The sequence below is a fragment of the Spermophilus citellus genome (assembly GCF_964194105.1).
Source record: "Spermophilus citellus genome assembly, chromosome: 9".
Taxonomy (NCBI): domain Eukaryota; kingdom Metazoa; phylum Chordata; class Mammalia; order Rodentia; family Sciuridae; genus Spermophilus; species Spermophilus citellus.
In genome coordinates this window covers 91,412,692-91,431,729 of record NC_138191.1, presented here as the reverse complement: position 1 = coordinate 91,431,729, position 19,038 = coordinate 91,412,692, and the positions used below count along the sequence as shown (strand labels likewise).

The 19,038-nt window shown below is 38.4% G+C and overlaps 1 protein-coding gene across 1 annotated transcript in view; it reads right to left on the bottom strand.

Moving 5' to 3' along the window:
• LOC308657257 (uncharacterized protein C1orf87) overlaps positions 1-3,328 on the bottom strand; it is a gene marked incomplete at its 3' end in the record, with an annotated part of 89,345 nt that extends 86,017 nt beyond the window's left edge. The window contains exon 1 of the mRNA XM_081308790.1: positions 3,221-3,328. Coding sequence (XP_081164916.1) covers positions 3,221-3,327 — 107 coding nt within the window. The 5' untranslated portion in view covers position 3,328. The remainder of the gene's footprint in view (positions 1-3,220) is intronic.
• Positions 3,329-19,038: the final 15,710 nt, after the last annotated feature.

The following is a 19,038-nucleotide window of genomic DNA, read 5'->3' as shown; positions in this document are numbered from 1 at the left end:
AGGCTTCAGAGAGCAGAATTGAGAACAAGAAAATCAGAGGCAAGGAAGCTCCTTTGCAAGTGATCTAAAAGATAAATGTTGGTGGCACAAAACACAAGCCACTTGATGCACTTTTTGATCTCTGTAGGCTGATCTCCTGGTGGAAAATTTGTCTACTAATAGGTGTTTCGTATTTTCCTTTACGTAAACAATTGTACAAGCTAAACCTAGGGAAGAGGGAGGGAGTGCTCCATTTCCATCTCAGTTCTTTGTAAGTGGCCTACAATTTTAGCAGCTTGCTGTAAGCCCATGGACCTCTGCTGTCTTAGCTCATTCATAAAATAGGAGGTTGGTTGTTAAGGTTGAATTGTCTCTACCAAGTCCCTATGTTTAAATCTTAATCCCCACACCTAAATGATGATTTTCTTTGGAAATTGGGTTATTGCAAATGTAATGAATTAAGATGAGGTCCTACTGGAGTAGGGTGGGCTTCTAATCCAATTGATGGGTGTCTTCATAATGTAGAGAAATTTGAACATAGGTGGAGTCAGGGCAAAAAACCCTAAAGCTTAGAGTTATGATGCTACAAGCCAGAGAACTACTAGAAGCAAGGAGACAGGCCTGAGACAGAGAGATTCTTTCCTGGCACCTTCAGAGGGAGCACAGATCTACAGATACCTTAGCTTTGGACCTCAAACTTCTCAAACAGTGAAATAATAAACTGCTGTTGTCCTAAGCCACCCAGTTGTGGTAGCTAATGTTACAGCAACCTTAGCAAGCTCACATGCTGGCTAAATCTTCAGGTCTGGCAATATTATTCCATCTTTAACACGTGTCCTACAAGAAATCTTAATCATATGTGGTAAAATCAGAAGATTTATTATCTATCCATTATTAATTTGTGATTTTCTTTTAATTCAGATTATCCTTTTGGTGGTTACTTGTGCTTCTTGTATAGACTTTGGCTAATCGGTTCAACTATTTCAACCCAAAGACCCTCAGGCTCTGGTTTGAGAGTAGACACTTTGAAGGAGAGGAACTCTAGGACATGCGTGACAGTCTAAAAGTAGTTTTCTCCTTACGTCAGCAACAAAAAATATTTCACAGTTGTTTATTTTTGAACCTTACACAGTTACTTTAGCAAAGCACACTAATAGTCCCATGTCATCCCGGCAATAGTATCAAGTTCATAGAAAACATAAAGCACCTTCTACATAAAAATAATGCCATGTTTTAGAGTGTCACAGAAGAGATAAATATTATATTTCACAATTTATCTATTCCCTGGTTCCTGAAGTTTAAAAATAAAGGTGGAGTACCTTCTCATATGATCCAGGGAATTTTTCCCAGTTACAAAAGGACAAGGGTTCTCCCACCTTTTCATTTTAGAAAAATATTATACTTGATGTACCTGGAAAAGTAGAGTGTTTTTTGAATAGAACAAGGCTAAACAAACAATCTTAGGAAACTAAGGAATCAGGAGAGTGATTATGTCATTTTTCAGGTAGGAACTCCGAGCCAGGTGTCTAATTCTCCTTACTTGACAGTTAGAGAGAATTAACCAGAGATCTTGAAATGATTGCTTACCTCATCATAGTGTCTTAGCTTCCTCATCTGCAAAACAGATAACCTGCCTGCTAGATATAGAATATAAAAGCAATGCCAAGTATTTCATAGAAAAATGATTTGATTTTTCATTAATCATTTAAATTTCCATAGCAGGACATAAATCAGTAATAATAGCAGAACCATTTTTTTAAAGCATGTGGACCGTCATATGCACAGAAAAGGTGTTTGTATACTTTTTCTCCTTAACTCTCACAACAACCCTACTAAATAAGTGTTGTTTAATCTCTACAGATGTAGAATTGGAGGTCAGGAATGTTAATCACTTTCCCAATATCAAAGGCCAGGAAGGAACAGAACTAGGATTTATTTATTTATTTACTTATTTATTTAGTGCCAGGGATTGAACCCAGGGTACTTAATCACTGAACCACATCCTCAGTCCTTTTTTATATTTTATTTAGAGACAGGGTCTTGCTAAGTTGCTGTGGATCTCACTAATTTGCTGAGGCTGACTTTGAACTCGCAATTCTCCTGCCTCAAATTCCCAAGATGCTGGGATTACAGGCATGCACCACTGTGTCTGGCCAGAAATAGGATTTGAATTCACACCACTCAGTTCTGCAGGGATCTCCACTGCCTCAGTCATGTGCTATCAAGCACATTTCTCTGTGCTGACAGACACTGATGACAGCACTCACTTTGGGATCTCTCTGGTCTGACAATACTGATGGTGCAGAGGCAAAACACAATGGAGTTCCAACAGCCTTTGTGAAGCCTGTCTTTTGTAACCATATTCCTGATGACCTGCATTTAGAGGGTCTGATTTGGTTGGTTTTGAGTTGGACCCTGAATGTATATTTAGTCAATTTTGAGGAGAGTCAGGTTTAGTAACCATTGCTCTCTGTACCTATGTTCAATGATGCCATACCTTTTTTAATTTATTCAGTCTGTGGGTTTCTGAAATTGAGGGAATTGCTAAGGAAACAATCCCAGGAGGAAAAGGCAAACTTCTTGACTAGCTGATATTTATGGAGTGTCCTCTATAAGAAAGGTAGGTCTAACACTTGCTTTTCTTCTGTGAATCATCAAAACTGCAAGGATGAGCCAGTCATACCCTTCTGTGCCAAATGTCTAGTGACTTTTTGAGACATAGGAATGTTCTTGCTTGTGGCTGTGATGGGAAGGGAAGAAAGACATGTCACCTGTGCTCTATAAGGTGCTGCTTAGAAGAATATCCAATGCGAATAAGAGTAAATGAAAACCTTACAACTTATGATTCATTATTAATCCCACTCCTTTAATTCACAACAAATTGACTAACAGCCCTCTTTTCCCTCCCTATCCCCAAATTACTACATGTGGTAGATTACAAACGTGATGAAAAGAAGCAGCAATACTCCATTAATATTTATAAATTTCATAATGCTCATATTTCCCATCTATTTGGAAAACCAACCCAAGTAATTAAGGAGTATGGGGAATTATAAAGATGAAAAATATCAGGAAAACAGTGCACATAGAAGTTATCAACACCGTTTTACCACCCCCCTGCTGCATCTTAATGACTTAATTTTCCATGGATGGCATTTTTAAAATGTAAATTTCTGGGTTAAAAAAAATTTCATTGTCATCTAAGAAATAAAGATTTTTTTTTTTAAAGCAGGAAACTTACATCTTTGGCTTCTCTGCAAGGTATCGAAAGTGTTTGCTTCCAATGATTTTCACAACGATATCAGGCATTGCATTTGACCTAGGGGGAGTCTTCCAAACTGAAGACATGATGCTTCCTCAAATGCCTTCAAATCTCTAGAGGTAGAAAAATAAGTAAATCATTCCTTTTGATTTTTCACTGAGCAACTTCAGAATCCTTTTTAATAACAAAAGCAACAACATCAACAATACTAGAACACACTGCTTTACCTAGGAAGGATTAAGAATGCTCTGGCATAGTGACAGCCTCCGTCAGAGGCACTTGAAAAACAAGAGTTGAAAAAAAGAAAATAGAAAAAAGAGAAAGAAAAAGTCATTCTGACCTTAAAAACAGAAGATGAAATTCCCATGTGAAAGTTACAACATCCTTATCCTCAAAGATGAGAAACTTGATACTGAAATAATTCTGCACAGAGCCTGTTAAACTAATTCTTATCTTTTAAGTCTCTCCACATAATTTGGTTGCTTCATCACTATATTTTATTCTTGTCAAATTCATACTATACTATCTGATTCTGCTTTTTTGTGTCTTCATTTTTTTATGAGGGCTCGTATGCTACATAAAACTTGTATTAAATAACTTCATATGCTTTTTGTCTATTAATTGATTTAATTCTTGGGCACAGATATGACCCTAAGAGAATGGAGGTGGAATTTTTGCCACCCCCACACCTGTATTATCTCACTTAGCACAGTCAGAGGCACTGTATTATCTCACAATCTCAGTCAATGGCACTTAAAAAACAAGAGTTGAAAAAAAGAAAAAAGGAAAAAAGAAAAAGAAAAAGTCATTCTGACCTGCCCGATGCTTCTTAAAAACTGAAGATGAAATTTCCATATGAATACAGGTATCCCATTCTTAATGCAAGTATCAGATCCTCTTTATTACTACTATTCGAAGTCTTGCTTTACACTTGAGGGAATGGGTATACGTGGCTATGTGACTTACTGAGCATCACAAATGCAGTTAAGTAGCAAAGCTGGAACTCCCAACAGACAGTAGGTCTGTTAAGCAGACCTACTGAGTCATTAGATAACTCTGCCTTCCTGCACTATAAACCATCAGATGGGAGTCTTGTGATGTCAAAGAAGAAACCAGACATAGAAAGCATCCCTATTCGACTGTATTGCTACTTTTCCATTTGTGAAATTGCAATAATCCCACTCTGCTCTCAGGGACTTAGAATGTAATGAGACCCAGTGCCTGAAGGACCACTGTGCACAGGAAAGTGAACTTTGTTGTCACCATCCGTTTCCACAACAATGAACCTGACATTGAGATATTTTTGGAGATAAGCACTGGGTGTTTAAACAGGTGCGACACCAAGGGAAATGGTAGAAATTCTGTAAACTTAGCCTTGTGCTCACCATTCTCTTATGAAGCCTCTCAGAATCCAAGAGGCATGTAGAAATCATTGTACTCCAAATGCTCGCTTTTTTTTATTGGTTGTTCAAAACATTACATAGTTCTTGATATATCATATTTCACACTTTGATTCAAGTGGGTTATGAACTCCCATTTTTACCCCATATACAGATTGCAGAGTCACATCAGTTACACTTACATTGATTTACATATTGACATACTCATGTCTGTTGTGTTCAGCTGCCTTTCCTATCCTCTACTATCCCCCCTCCCCTCCCCTCCCCTGCCCTCCCCTCTTCTCTCTCTACCCCCTCTACTGTAATTCATTTCTCCCCCTTGTATTATTTTTCCCTTTCCCCTCACTTCCTCTTGTATGTAATTTTGTGTAACCCTAAGGGTCTCCTTCCATTTCCAAGCAATTTCCCTTCTCTCTCCCTGTCCCTCCCACCTCTCATCCCTGTTTAATGTTATTCATCTTCTCATGCTCTTCTTCCCTACTCTGTTCTTAGTTACTCTCCTTATATCAAAGAAGACATTTGGCATTTGTTTTTTAGGGATTGGCTAGCTTCACTTAGCATAATCTGCTCTAATGCCATCCATTTCCCTCCAAATTCTATAATTTTGTCATTTCTTAATGCAGAGTAATACTCCATTGTGTATAAATGCCACATTTTTTGCTCGCTTTAAGGAATGAGCAGCGAGCCCAGAGAGGGTTTGCGATCTTACCAAGGTCGTATAGAGTAGGGACAAAGGTCTTTCTTATACTCTGGTCTGAGAGCCAGACTAGGATCCTTCCTAAGACCCCAGTTCCACGTAGTGAGCGGAAAGCCCCACAATCTGTGAACCCCGCCATCCAGGACACCTGCGGCCTCTCTGAAGCTGTCTAGAAACTGCAATGCCCAGAGTTTGTGACTGTCAAGTCCCTTCCGCGCCCAGCAGTGGAACGTCAGCCAGGAGACCTTTTTCCGGAGAGAATGAAAGGGCAGTCTCACCCGATGTGGCGTTTCCCCACCCAGGTAGCTCAGAGGTGCGCGGTCGGTCTTCTCCTAAGGAAGCCACAGAAGGAGACCTCGGGGGGGACCCCGACCGGGTGGGGATTGGAGCCCAGGGATCTGGCCAATCACAGCGCCTGGTTCGCCTGAGGAGGCTGCTCCCGCCCTGGTCGTCAAGGACGCAGAAAGCTGTCGCCGGGCGGGGACCCTAGTCCCTGCACTGTAGGTGGCCGCGGGCCCTCCTCTGAGAAAGTGCTCAGGGGCGTGGCGCTGGCAGGTGAGGAGCCCAGGTGCACCACAACTGCATTCGCGCTTCTTCAAAGGTGTGTGTTTCTTAGAAGCCCATCTGGTTCACCTGTGGGTCACCCTTTTTTGCTCTTTCCCTTAGACTTCTTTGTCTGTTGTGAAATTTGCATAGTTGGAATTCTTAAACTTTAGGTTCTTCCAATCCTTGCTTCTCTACTAAATTGCTTTAGGTAAATCTCTTCTTTTCCTTGAGTTTAAGTTTCCTCATTAGGAAAGCAAGGGAAACCAATAACATGGACCTAAATGTGAAATTGGGGACAACAATAAATAATAATATAATGATAATAATATTTGGTACCATTCTTACACTAGATCCCTTATTTGAGCTATATGACTATTACCTTATAAATTAACATTTATCAGTAAATTAATTTTATTCCTATTTTAAAGAGAAAAAAAAATGAGGCTTGGGTGTTGGGAAATTACCTAAGACACAAAGGTAAGTGAAAAAGCCAAGATTTCAATGTAGATCTGCGTATCACAAATTTCTGAACTTTTTCTTATGTTAAAAGACTTCATGGGCTGGGGTTGTGACTCAATGATAGAGCATTTGCCTAGCATGTGTGAGGCACTGGGTTCAGATCTCAGCATCTCATATAAACGAATAAATAAATTAAAGGTCCACCAACAACTAAAAATAAAACATTTAAAAATTAAAACAAAGACTTCAGTAAAAGTGGATAAATATTCTTTAATTGATTCCAAAATGGTATTAGTATTTGCTTCAACTCCACCATCCAGGTCCTCTGCCTTCTGCCCTTTGTGCTGAATTTTGTTGTTTATTTTATCTCCTACTGGCACATGCAGTCAGAGATGGATGACACACTAAGCTCCCCTCAGGGGCTCACTCACTAGAAGCGGGGAAACACAGGCACAGTCTATGGTATACAAACTTCAGTGGTAGCAGAGAGAGGACAGCTCCTCTCTCATTCCTCTAGCCCAGCTTTTATGCTGTTGCCAGATCAATCTTCTCAAGGCCCTGCTCTGACATGATGTCCATGGTTTCAAGGTCTTCCACAATCTGACCTAAAGCTAGATCTCTTACTTGATCTCTTACTATTTCTCCTAGGCTCACTATGCTGCACCCTACCTGGTCTACTCACTGACCTGAATCTGCCTTTCATTTCCCTGTCTGCTGCTTTTGTTCATCCAGTTCACTCTGTTCTCAATGCCTTTCCATTTTCTCATTGTTTCAACATTCCTTAAATTTCCTTTCAAATGATTAAGAGTATTCACTTGGGAACCAAATACCTTGAGTTCAAATCCTAGCTCTGCTGTTCAATGTGGTCTTGGGAAAGTCACTTAACACCTTATGCCTTAGTTTCCTCTTCTGTACAACGAGGATGGTTTATTGTGGAGATTGAGTTATGTAAGCAAGGCACTTGAAACAATGCCTGACCCCAAATGGGGAATATCAAATGTTTGCTGTTATCACTGTATATCAAGATGCAAACAATTCTAGAAGCTGAAAGTGATTTCTTTGTTCTATATATAATCTGTGGTTTCTCTCTTAGGAAATATGTTGTGCTTTGCCTGAGAGTGTGGCTATTTGTTTTATTTGATTGTTACACTTTCCTGAATTATGTTTATGGAAAGCTGAATAATGATCCCCCAAGATGTCTGTTTTCTAACCTCGAGGACCTGTGACTATTTCCTTCTATGGTAAGAGGAAATTTACAAATGTGCTTAAGATAAGGATCTTGAGATGGGGAGATTATCCTGGTTTATTTAGTTTGGCTTTTTGGGGGACTCAGAGAGAGATTATATTACAGAAGAGGAATAAGAGAATGGGGGATATAAGCAATAGGTCACAGTGGTGTGAGAAAGGGTTCCTGAGCATGGAATGCACATGCTCTTCAGAAGCTAGAAAAGGCAAGGGCACTGGCTCTTCTAGAGACTCCAGAAGGAAACTGCTGACCTCTTGATTGTGCCCTTGAGATTGTTTTACACATCTGGCTTTCAAAACTGTAAGAGTTTGGTCATAAACCACCAAGAGTATGTTAATTTATTATAATAGCCATGGGAAAAATTAATACAATGGTATGCATGCTATTCAATAACACTTTTTCTTTTCTTCTATGTGTTTTAAAATACATGGAAGAGTTGTTTAGATTATAGTAAGGGCTCTGCAATTTTTTTATTGACTGAATAATGAAGGAGAATAGAATAAATTAATGAAGTTTAATAAAATTAAACTTCAAAATTTCTTTCTGAAAAAAGACCATAGTGAACATAGTACTCACAGTATCAAGCAGAACTTGGTCTACTTAGTACACTTGACCATTCTGCCTTTCTGTGATTACAGCCTTTTCTTTGGGAACCTCTTTTCTCATTCCAATGAATCCTAGAGGTGGCTGTCAGTGAAAGTGTGGCTTTCATCCTGCTTCTTCATTTAACTGATCACACTCTAGGGGTTAAGGTCAAACAGAGTTCTTACCCATGATCTACATGCAGACAGTGAAGGAGAAAGAGGGTTTTGATCTGTTGGGGTTACCAGACTGTGAGTATAGGTGTTGGCAAATATTTGTGTCCACATATTCTGTCTATTTTTTTTTTCCCAGAGAAGAGGAAGAAATCAATCAACAGAGGAAAGCAGAACTGAAAAAGGAGCCAGTCGGATGATGGAAAAGAAAGCAAAAAGCCTGGAATCTAGAACTCTCAGACACAAAAGCAAGAGCTTTTCCTTTTGCATAAGATATTTTGAGAGATGCTTCACCCACCTTTCCCCAAAGGTCCTGAACGATACTCTTAAACTTCGGGTTGTTATAGTTCACATATGGGGTATAGTTAGTTGATGGGATGACAGTTTGAATTTCACTTTAAAAATATATGATGAAGTTTGAAGGAGTAGTGAATTGACTTTGATTAAACCAGTTATTTTAGTAAAGACTGTTCTTTGACATCATCTTGACTTCATAGGTTTTACAAATGCCTACTTGAAATAATGGAAGGATCTATCAGGCAATTCTTTTATCAATTGATGGTATTTAGATGAAATTTGATATATTTTTCCCATCCCAGGAAACCTCTGTTTTGCCACTTCCTAACCAAATGGCCTTGAACATGTAATTGAGTTCTTTTATCTATAATCTGAAAACTAACAATAATCACCCTGTAAGATTATTAGGATTAGAGATGTTCTTGGAGGCCTTAGACAACTAAAAGGCTTATAATAAACTATGTTCTTATTTATGGAAATAGCTAATATTTAATGAATACTTATTATGTTCCAGATACTGTGCTAGAGATGTTATTCAACATCTCATTTAATCTTCAGAATGACTTTTTGAATTGATAATTACAAATATCCCCATTTTAGAGATGAGAAACCTGAGGCTAAGCGAAGATAACTTGCTCAAGGGAATATAGATAGGAAGAGTCCGACTATAATAAAAATCTAGGTAGGTCTGATTGCAGAAGTAGTCTTTATAGCTCCTTTCCAGAGTTCCTCTGTGGATGTTGATTAGCCATTGTTATTATAATTATTATTAATGCCTGTGTTTTTATTGGTGTTGTTTCAAGGCTTGAGGTCTCTTACAAAATGCAGAGACTGTGACAGAATTCTTAAGGAGGAGTGGGCTTTTCTTATCTGGGATTTTCATTTCACACTGTGCTTTATGAAATGACATAACCAAGAAACATCTCTCTGGTGGTTTATATTAAACAAGGCAAAACAAAAAGCTATGCAATAAATGTCTCCATAAGATTAAATACTGTGGTTAAAGCTGCCTTCCTTGGATTCAACAGCTTTAGATTACGAGTCACCAGAGAAAGATTCCACAGAAACATCTCCATCCAATAGAGTCAGTGCTCTCTCTCCCCTTCCCCCCAAAGGAAGATGAATAGCTGTAATAAGGGAACCAAAGAATGCCCCCTCCTAAAACTTCATGACTTTACACTTACCATCAAACAGTGTAAGGGAGAGAAAAAAAAATGGTCTCCAATGTTTTGGTTTTGCCCATATAAGTCAAAGTAGAATGAGTTTATAAAGAGGAAGCAATAAAGAACTGCTCTTTTGAACAGTTTAATCATAGATCTATAAAAATGAGGCATTTTGCGGTGAAGTCCCTATCCAACTAGAGAAGAGACCTATACTGATGTTAAACTGAGTTGTGTCGCAAAGAACACGTGGGTAGTGCACTGTCTTTTTGTTGTTATTTTGTTTTGTTTTTCCACTAAAGGAACATACAGGACTCAAGCCAGTGATCTTTATAACTAAATGGGAACTTCAGGTAAAAAGACAATCAAGGGCAGGCTGGCCTTAGTATAGAATGCAATTACGGTCAGGTTTCTTAAAATGCTGTCAAGGCTTTTGAAAAACAAGACTGTAGAACATACTGCTGAGATGGACGGACTTTGGACTCTGCAGTAGACTTTTCTAGATCTGCCAGGTGGGTAGATTAGATAACAGAATTTCATTGTCTCATAGTTCAAGAAGCTAAAAATCTGAGATCAAAGTGTCGGCAAGGTTGGTTGCTTCAGAGGATGTTGAGGGAAAATCTGTTCTGCACCTCTCTCCTTACTTCTGATGGTTTTCTGGCAATCTTTGTCATTACTCTGTCTTCATGTTCACATGATGTTCCCCTCTGTGCTTGTCTGTGTCCAAATCTCCGTCTATTTACATAAGTGATATTATATTAGAGGCCCATCCTACACCAATAGGACCTTCAACCTATGAAGACCAAAGACCTTTTCAACATTTTTCCAAACATATTATATTATTATTCCCATTTTCTAGGAGCTTATCATTTTATTAATTTCTTCTATTTTATTTTATGGGTACATTAATAGTCTGACATAGTAATGGAATTTGGACACGATTTTGAGGCCACAATGAGTTGTGGAGGATACATTGATGAATTCTGATTCATTAACAGTTTAGGGGCCCCTCTCAAGACAATCAATAGGAAAGATAAAATATGTTCACAGATAAAAATTAGGCAATGGTGTCAAGAAGAGGTTACAAGAAATGAAGGTGAAAATTTGAAGGCAAGAGAAACTACTTCAGAATAGTGAGATTAAGGAAGATTTTACAGAAGAGTTAGTATATAAATTGCACTTTTAAAAAGCAATACTTGACACCAGAAAAGGGAAGACACAACACCCCAAGCCTAAGGAGTAGCATAAGTAGAGACAGGAAAATCAAGGAATGGAAGCATATGGTCAAGGAATTGTTTCTATTTTCATTTGGGAAAAGATGGAAGACAAAATTAGGAAAGAAAGTTTGGGCCAGAGGGTAAATAACCTTGAGTATATGATTAAAACACATATATTATTGTTGATTAGAATAGAGAGATGTGCATTTTCTTTTACGGTATGAGTGAAATTACCTCCCTCATGGTGTTGGTCAAAAGAGGCCAAGTTATGCTATGCCAACAAACAACACCTAAATATCAGTGGCTTAAGAAAACGAAAGTTTAGTTTTCATTCACACAATATTCTCCTGTGGATTTGGGAAACTCTCCAGGACAATTATCCTCCATAATTGGCTCAACAATCTGGTCTCCGTGGATCCTACAGCACCTCCCTCTCAAAGCATTCTTCCATGATGGCTGTGGTAAAAGAAGAAAGTTCTGGAAGGTTTCCCAAGTGCTCTGTCCTAGAAACAACACACATATTGTTTCTGCCTATTGCCCCTGTCCAGAATGAGTGACTCAGCCCTCCCCAACAAAAATGGGGTTTGGGGGTTACAGACCAAGGTCTCCGTGTGGCTAGAAAGAGAAGTGTATGACGATGATCCCTTGTGATGTACCACACCCAAGCTTGCAGAAAATTCACTCTGGTTACAAACAGGTTTGTATTTACAAACAAAATATAAATATGTAAGATTCCTAACACACTATTAACAGGAATTTTCCCGTCTGTTGCCTTTACCATTTTCAAATGAAGGAAATGTTGTTTATGGTTTATCCACGTTGTGCCCATTAGAAAAGAAAGATACCGACTACTTTCTGTAATCTACCTGCTATTGTCTCTGGAGTAGCATAGACTGGTGTGCACTATGAGTGATGTGGGCTTTGTCCACACACGGCTGACTCCTCATTTGGCTTCACTTGCAAGCTGCAGCAAAACCATGATTGTCAGAACTCGAGGAGAGGGAAATGCGTGTCTGAATAGTGAAGCACATGTATGTAGTGTGCACAGCATCCTATGTATGTTGTTATATGACCTCAAAAATATCTTACTTTTACAAGTAAAATAATGGTGGAATACAGAGGTAATATGGTTCAATTGAAAGTGCCTGAGCTCTAGAGTCAGGAAAAGTTAAGTTAGAATCCTAACATGGTGAACTTATTGTCTGGTGACTTTGAACCTCAGTTTCTTCATTTTAAAAATGACATAAATAACAACAGAGTTGTGGCCAAAATGCATTAATGGTGATGTATTACATTAATTGAGAGCCTGGTGTATGTCAAACATTTTACATATGACTTCCTCCCTTCCTTTCTTCATTACTCCATTTTTTTTGTTACATGTATATATGTATCTAATCTATGCCAATTTTTTAACATGTATATAAAAAAAGTAATGATAATTCAATTCATAGGTAGTGGGAGGGCCTTTTCCAGTTTGAGTGTACTGGGATTTAGACCCATGTGATGAACTGACTTGGTGGATTAGGCCTCAGTGGTAAGGCAATGCTTTAGTATGAAGACTTTTTCCAAAAGTGGATAAGGATTGTTGAAGGAGAGGAAAGTGTTTTCCCCCCTGTGGGTATCTAGGACTGAGCCTTAAATAGGATGAAAATTTTTGTATTTATCTAAAATCTAGGTATCCTGCTCAGGTACATTACATGGCTAGAACAAGATGATATGGGAAACGCTGAGACCAGGAACACATGCAGTATGTGCTTGGTGAACACGTGACAGAATGTTACAGTGAGAGTCTTAAGGCATGCAGATATGCGGTAGTCTCTTGAGGGTTTGAGGTTTTGAGCATTGTGGACCAAAGCATCCTTGGCAGGTAACCAACATTCTCCTGGAGAACACACTCATCTGAAAGTATATGAAAGACAGTGCTATCCTCAAGTGGCTTCCGTGGTATCCTCGGGGAGGAAAGGAAAAATCCACAAGAGAATAGCACTGCTATTTTGGTGAGAATGCATGAAATACCCATTGAGATGTTTTGAAATTTATGAAGGGAAATGTTTTTAATATGAGACCCATCAATTCTAACTCAGGGCCTGTTATGAGGGAGCTCAGAAAATACTTGATTAAAGAATAATTGCCTCAATTGTCAAGTCAAGACTGTGGATGTCAGTGGAGGCAGTACTTGCCTTCTGGGTGAGACATTCTGAACTGTCAAGAACATCACAGCACATTTAGTAACATCAGTCCTTGGGAACTAGATGCCAGGAATGTGTACCATTCATTATGGCAATACAGACACAACCCCATGCCAAATGTTCACTGTGGGGATGCTGCTCTCTCAGGTTACAATCATTGACTTAGTGGGACTCAACATCCCTGGGCTGTCTCAGAGCTAGTTGTAGGGGAGCCATAGATCCTTCTTAGAATGGGATTTTCCTCCTCTTTGTTTTCTCGGCATATCATGACTGGGGCCCTCTTTTGTTTCCTTTGCTTAGTGCTATTAGAATCTCCAAAACAGGAGCTCTACTTGCAACCCAGTGTGCTTGTCCAGGGCAATGAGTCTTGCCCAGATCCATCAGTCTTCTCCTAAGACTGATTCTAGCACTTCAACATAAATAACATTTTGTTCTCTGATATCAGCAGACTGGATGCTTCTCCACATTGGAGCCCAATAAACAGAGATTTTAGAATAAGTATTCAAACTGGGAACCCAAATGTTATCTTTATTTATAGTCAATACATATTAAAGATTGGGACTATGACAAAAATAGGTTTGAAATCTTTCCTGCTGCCCTCAAACTGAGATTTGGTCCTTCCTGTGGGGATGGTGGAGTCTGCAGAGCAGACGCTGAGATGTATAATCAGCCAAGGGCTTGTTGGATTACAGACTGAAGCATCAGCAAAAAGTAATGTGGAAAGAGGGTGTTTCCTTTAATGTAACGCCATTCTCCCCCTGGTCAAAATGTGGTTCAATGTTTGTCAGGTTTCATGATCAGCATTAACTGTACCTCCCCTAGGGGTAAGTGGCTATATGCTGGGTAGAAAAGGGTGGAAATTCTTTCCTTCTGGCCTGAGGAATAAGTACAGGTTACAGAAAACAGAATTATTCCCTTTAATACTTTCTATATTACTTTATTGTATCAATACATTTTGTTTTTCCTCCATTTTATTATAAAAGAGTCTTTGAGAAGAAAGTGTCCTGCCTTGGCCCCCCAGCTAATAATTGATATAGTCTGTATTTGAATCTAAGTTTGCCTCACTCTCAAATCTCTGTTTGTGTGCATGTATATTTACATATACTCATGTAAACACGAATATATGTGTACATATTATATGCAAATATAAATATGTTTGTCTAGGCATGCATATGGACAGTTACACAGATGAAGGTTTTAGTTGTCAATCAACTTCAGCAAAGGCCTCTTAGGATTGGGGATTCAGGCAGTTTCATGCCACAGACTCTTCAGGAAGACACCAGTTGCTTGCTTCAAAGGACATGCTTTATGAATTATTTGACATCTTTGTTTCAAATATGCTATTTGTTTCTTAGGGATGCCTTAACAATGTTCTACAGACCAAGCAGCTTAAACCTCAGGAATTTATTTCCTCAGAGTTCTGAAGGTTAGAACTCCAAGGTGTTGCCAGGTTTGGTTCCTCCTAAGTCCTCTCTCCTGGGCTTTCAGGTGACCACCTTCTCACTGGGTCCTTATGTAGTCTTTGCTCTGTGTGCTCCTATCCCTGATGTCTCTTTGTGTTCAAATTTCCTCTTCCTCAGAGGACACTGGTCATATTGAGTCAAGGTCTACCCTGAGGACATCATATTAATTTAATTACATCTCTTATAAGGCCCGGTCTCTAAATATAGTCACATTTTGAGGTACCAGAGGTGAGACTTTCAGCACATAAATTTTTGAAGGACCATTCAGCCTCTGATAAGTACAATGATGTGGAAATTTTGGAAGAACCACATAAGAAATGGATGGGGAAAGTCATCAGAGCAAAAAGAAACCTTACAGTATATCACCAAATCTCTTTTTAAAACTGAAGTCCAGAGAAGCAGACTGAATCATTCAAGGACTCACAGGTAGAATGATTGTAGGTCATAATCCACATGAGGGGCTTATAGATTCAAGTAGAAATATTTTGTGTAAGTGTGTGTTGAGTGGTAGGGGAGATATTTGAATGGAAAGGGGAGGATGAATCAGTAAATAAAGGAAGATGTCTTTCAGGGTCATTTATTTGCATTTTATATTTAAAAATGAAAACACTCTGTTTGTTTTCCTTTTAAACCCCAGCAGCAAAACCACGGCAGATTCTAATCTGAACCACGCGGTGGCAGTAAAACAAATGTCTACAAAGAAAGCAGAAATCCCTTCAGAATTATAATAAGTTTTATAGACCAAGACAACTGCAGTTGTAAAACATTATGGTGTATCAATTGGCATATTTGCTGATCAAATCTTTATAAGGTTTGAATAGGCTCATAAATACTGGGCTCTGTAGTTTGGCCTCTTCATGCTTCTGTTTAAGACATTTTGGAGGGAAGGAAATTCAGCAAATGGTTGAAATATCAAAGCAATATGCCACTGCCAATTTGTTTTCCTGTGATTGAGGGAAAATATATATTCCTTGATTAGAAACACTAACCAAACAAGCAGAATCTGCTGCATTCAAGTCTGAGCTCATTTCCCATGCAAGGCACAGCCCAGGCTGGTGTTAACCAACAGCTAAATTGTTTTGCTGCTTGATTTTTACAAGTTTATGAGTTTTACTTCCCTTTCTATTTCACAAGGGTCTCGTTATGCAGGGATTTTTCTCATTTTCTTCCTAAGTGGTTATTGGCTGATGATAAAATCAGGTTTTATGATAAATATATGAAATCACAGGGCAGGAAGTGACATCAAAAACATGCCTGTCATCAAAATACAGGTCTCATGCAGCTGGTTGAAAAGAAGACTGAGCTGATTTATGACTGTTGTCAGTTGACATTGGGGAAATTGAGGCCTAGGTGTTAGGTGACTTATCCAAAGACACATAACTAGTGAGTGTCCTGGTCAGACAGTAAAACTAGGTTTCCCATAAGGCAAGAGATGGATTATAGAATTGGTTACATTTAGATATTAATTCACAAATATTTGGAATCTAAAGCGTGTGGATCATCTAAGCCCCTCTCTCTTGTGTTTTTGTAGATGTGCACACTGATCATTTTAGGAGAAGGATGAAACTATGGAAAGATCAGCCTTTAGTGTGTGATGTCTGTATAAATTCTATTAGTAGATGAGGATCTTACCTCTTGTCATCAGACCCACAAATCCTACCTTAGGAAATGGTTTTTGCCCTGTGCAAAACTGGGTAGAGCTGGTACACTGAAGTCCTTCGCTCTGCCTACAACCCTCTGCCTTCTGCTTACATCTGGATAAATTCTGTTGAGTCTGGGTTGGGTGGACTTTTTATGTATTTCTCAAATACCATTCCCAGGAAAAATAGTTAATTTTTTAAAAATAACTGTCTGAACTTCTATTGTATTTGAGGCAAAGACCACATCTGTTGTTAGCAGTTGTATGCATGGCTGTGTCTGGTGCATAAGAGGCTCTTAATTATTGTGGGAAGGAATAGAATAATGCAGCTCTTTGCTTTTGCATATGGTATTATTTTTAAAGAGGGAATATGTATTCAAGTATCCTAAATAGTAAATAATATAAACTGTTTCATACTATTGTATATCATGTATCACCTATATTTATGATCATTTAAAAAGAGTGAAAGCTTTATTAGAAAGTATCATCATAATTATATATATATATATATATATAGTTATGTACAATAGCACTTATGTGTCTTTAACATCTATGTATCTAATCTATGTATATAAACTTAATTGTTTGTTATGCACTACTAATAATCATTGATCCCTTGCCATATGCCAGTTCTTCCTACATAATGATGTTTTTTTAATCTTCAAGTGTAAGCAGCTCAAATGATGCAATTAGAATTCTGACAGTAAAATAACCAGCTATGCAGTCAAAATGTAAAGAAGCTGGATTCACATCCAGACCTTCCTCAGAATTTCATGATATTTCCACTCTCCAGAGTAAACGGGGTTCAGAGACTGGACGTGTCTTCCTAAAGCAAGACAGTGATCAAGCCGAATAGCAGAATCCAGGACTTCTGACTTTTACCTAGATGGGAATTCTGCTTCCTATATCCTATATTCTACTCTGTATAGTGAGAAAATAAGGTAAGAACTAATTTTCATGCAGCTGGAGGAGTGCAGCATATTTTGAGAGGTCCAGTCTTTTCACTGGTTTTGTTCACATTGAGAAATGCATTAATTTGGCTGTTGCCTGGGGTCCATGTGAACAGATGTTAACTTGAGGTGTTAGCTAGTTCACAGATCCCTTGGTCCTCCTGACTTGAGCTGCTGCAAAAGTTCAGGATTGGGAAATGCAGATTTTGTGATCCATTTGTTTGCACATAAAATATATTTTCCAGCTCTCCCACTCCTTAGTGATTCTTTGCCTAAACCATCTTGCTGTGCATTTGTCAAGGAAATTTGCCATTTTCAATTTGGAGACAACAACTCAAGTCAGAGAAAGCTAAGCACCAGAATTCATTGGAAAAAAAACATATTAGAAACAGTTTAAAAATGGGAATGGCTGTATTTGCTCTATAACAGGCAGAACATTTTTAAAAAATCAATAATAAGAACAACAACTAATGGCGATAATGTCTTCCCTGACTCATAGGGAAGAGTATTCAAGAGTAAAATGATGTAATTGATGGGAAACACTTTGAAAAATAAAAGCACCATGCAGCACAAGATATTATGGTTATTATACGTTTGTCCTTAAGCACTGCTAAAAGTGAGCCTCTATCTCCCTCAGGAACAGATGTCATTATTGATAAATCACGTATGTAATTCCCAGAGTGTACAGGATGTCCACAGGCTTCGGGCCCTGGTACTTGTTATAATCTCTCCACTAAGGAGTTCATGGATGAGGCCAAGGGCAAGTCCCAACCTCTCTGGGCTTCCTTCTTACATATTTGAGATGTTAGTAAATATAATTAATAATGACCACCATCTACAAAGCAATTCTAAGTCCAATTATAAATCATCTTGGCTTATTATTTCATTTCACGTTTACAAAAGTCCTGTGAAATCGTTTATATATGAGGAAAATAAAGCCAGAATGTAGTGAGATGTCTATAGAAATACACCAATTTTAGATTTAGGTAGACAAAGTCTAGTGAATTGTATAGTCTCCAGAATGCTTTTCTCTGTCCCGTTTTTTACTTTAGAGAATTGTCTGTCCCCCAGAAAACCTGTCTGAGTGTTTTGATAGGGCTTCCAAACCTGTATATCCTTCCTATGACCACAAATGAAGTAAAATGAGAGTAGGCAGACTTACTTCACCATTTATAGAAATTCTCTCATTTTATTCCCATTGGTTGACTCCAGGATGAAAGGGGGGTCAATCAGATTCCATGGAATTTAGACATAAGAATGGACAGTGCAATCCACATCCTCTCCAGTGTTTGCATTCTTGATGACTGCCATTCTGACAGTTTTGATCTGCATTTCCCTAATAGCTAATGATGTTGAACATTTTTTCATGTATACATACATATATGTATATATATTTTGGGGGAGGGCGGGGGGCAGGGCACTCCACCACTGAGCCATATCCTCAGCCCTATTTTGTATTTTATTTAGAGACAGGATCTCACTGAGTTGCTTAGTGCCTCTCTTTTGCTGAGGCTGGCTTTGAACTTGCGATCCTCCTGCCTTAGCCTCCCGAGCTGCTGGGATTACAAGTGTGTGCCTTTGTACAGCCATTTGTTTTTCATATTTTTTTTTCCATTTGTATTTCTTCTCTTGAGAAGTGTCTGATTAATTCATCTGCTTATTTACTGTTTGGGTTATTTATTTGTTTGGTGTTAAAGTTTTTCAGTTATTATTCTAGATTATGAATCCTCTGTCAGAAGAGTAGCTAATCAAGATTTTCTTTCATTCTGTAGGTTCTGT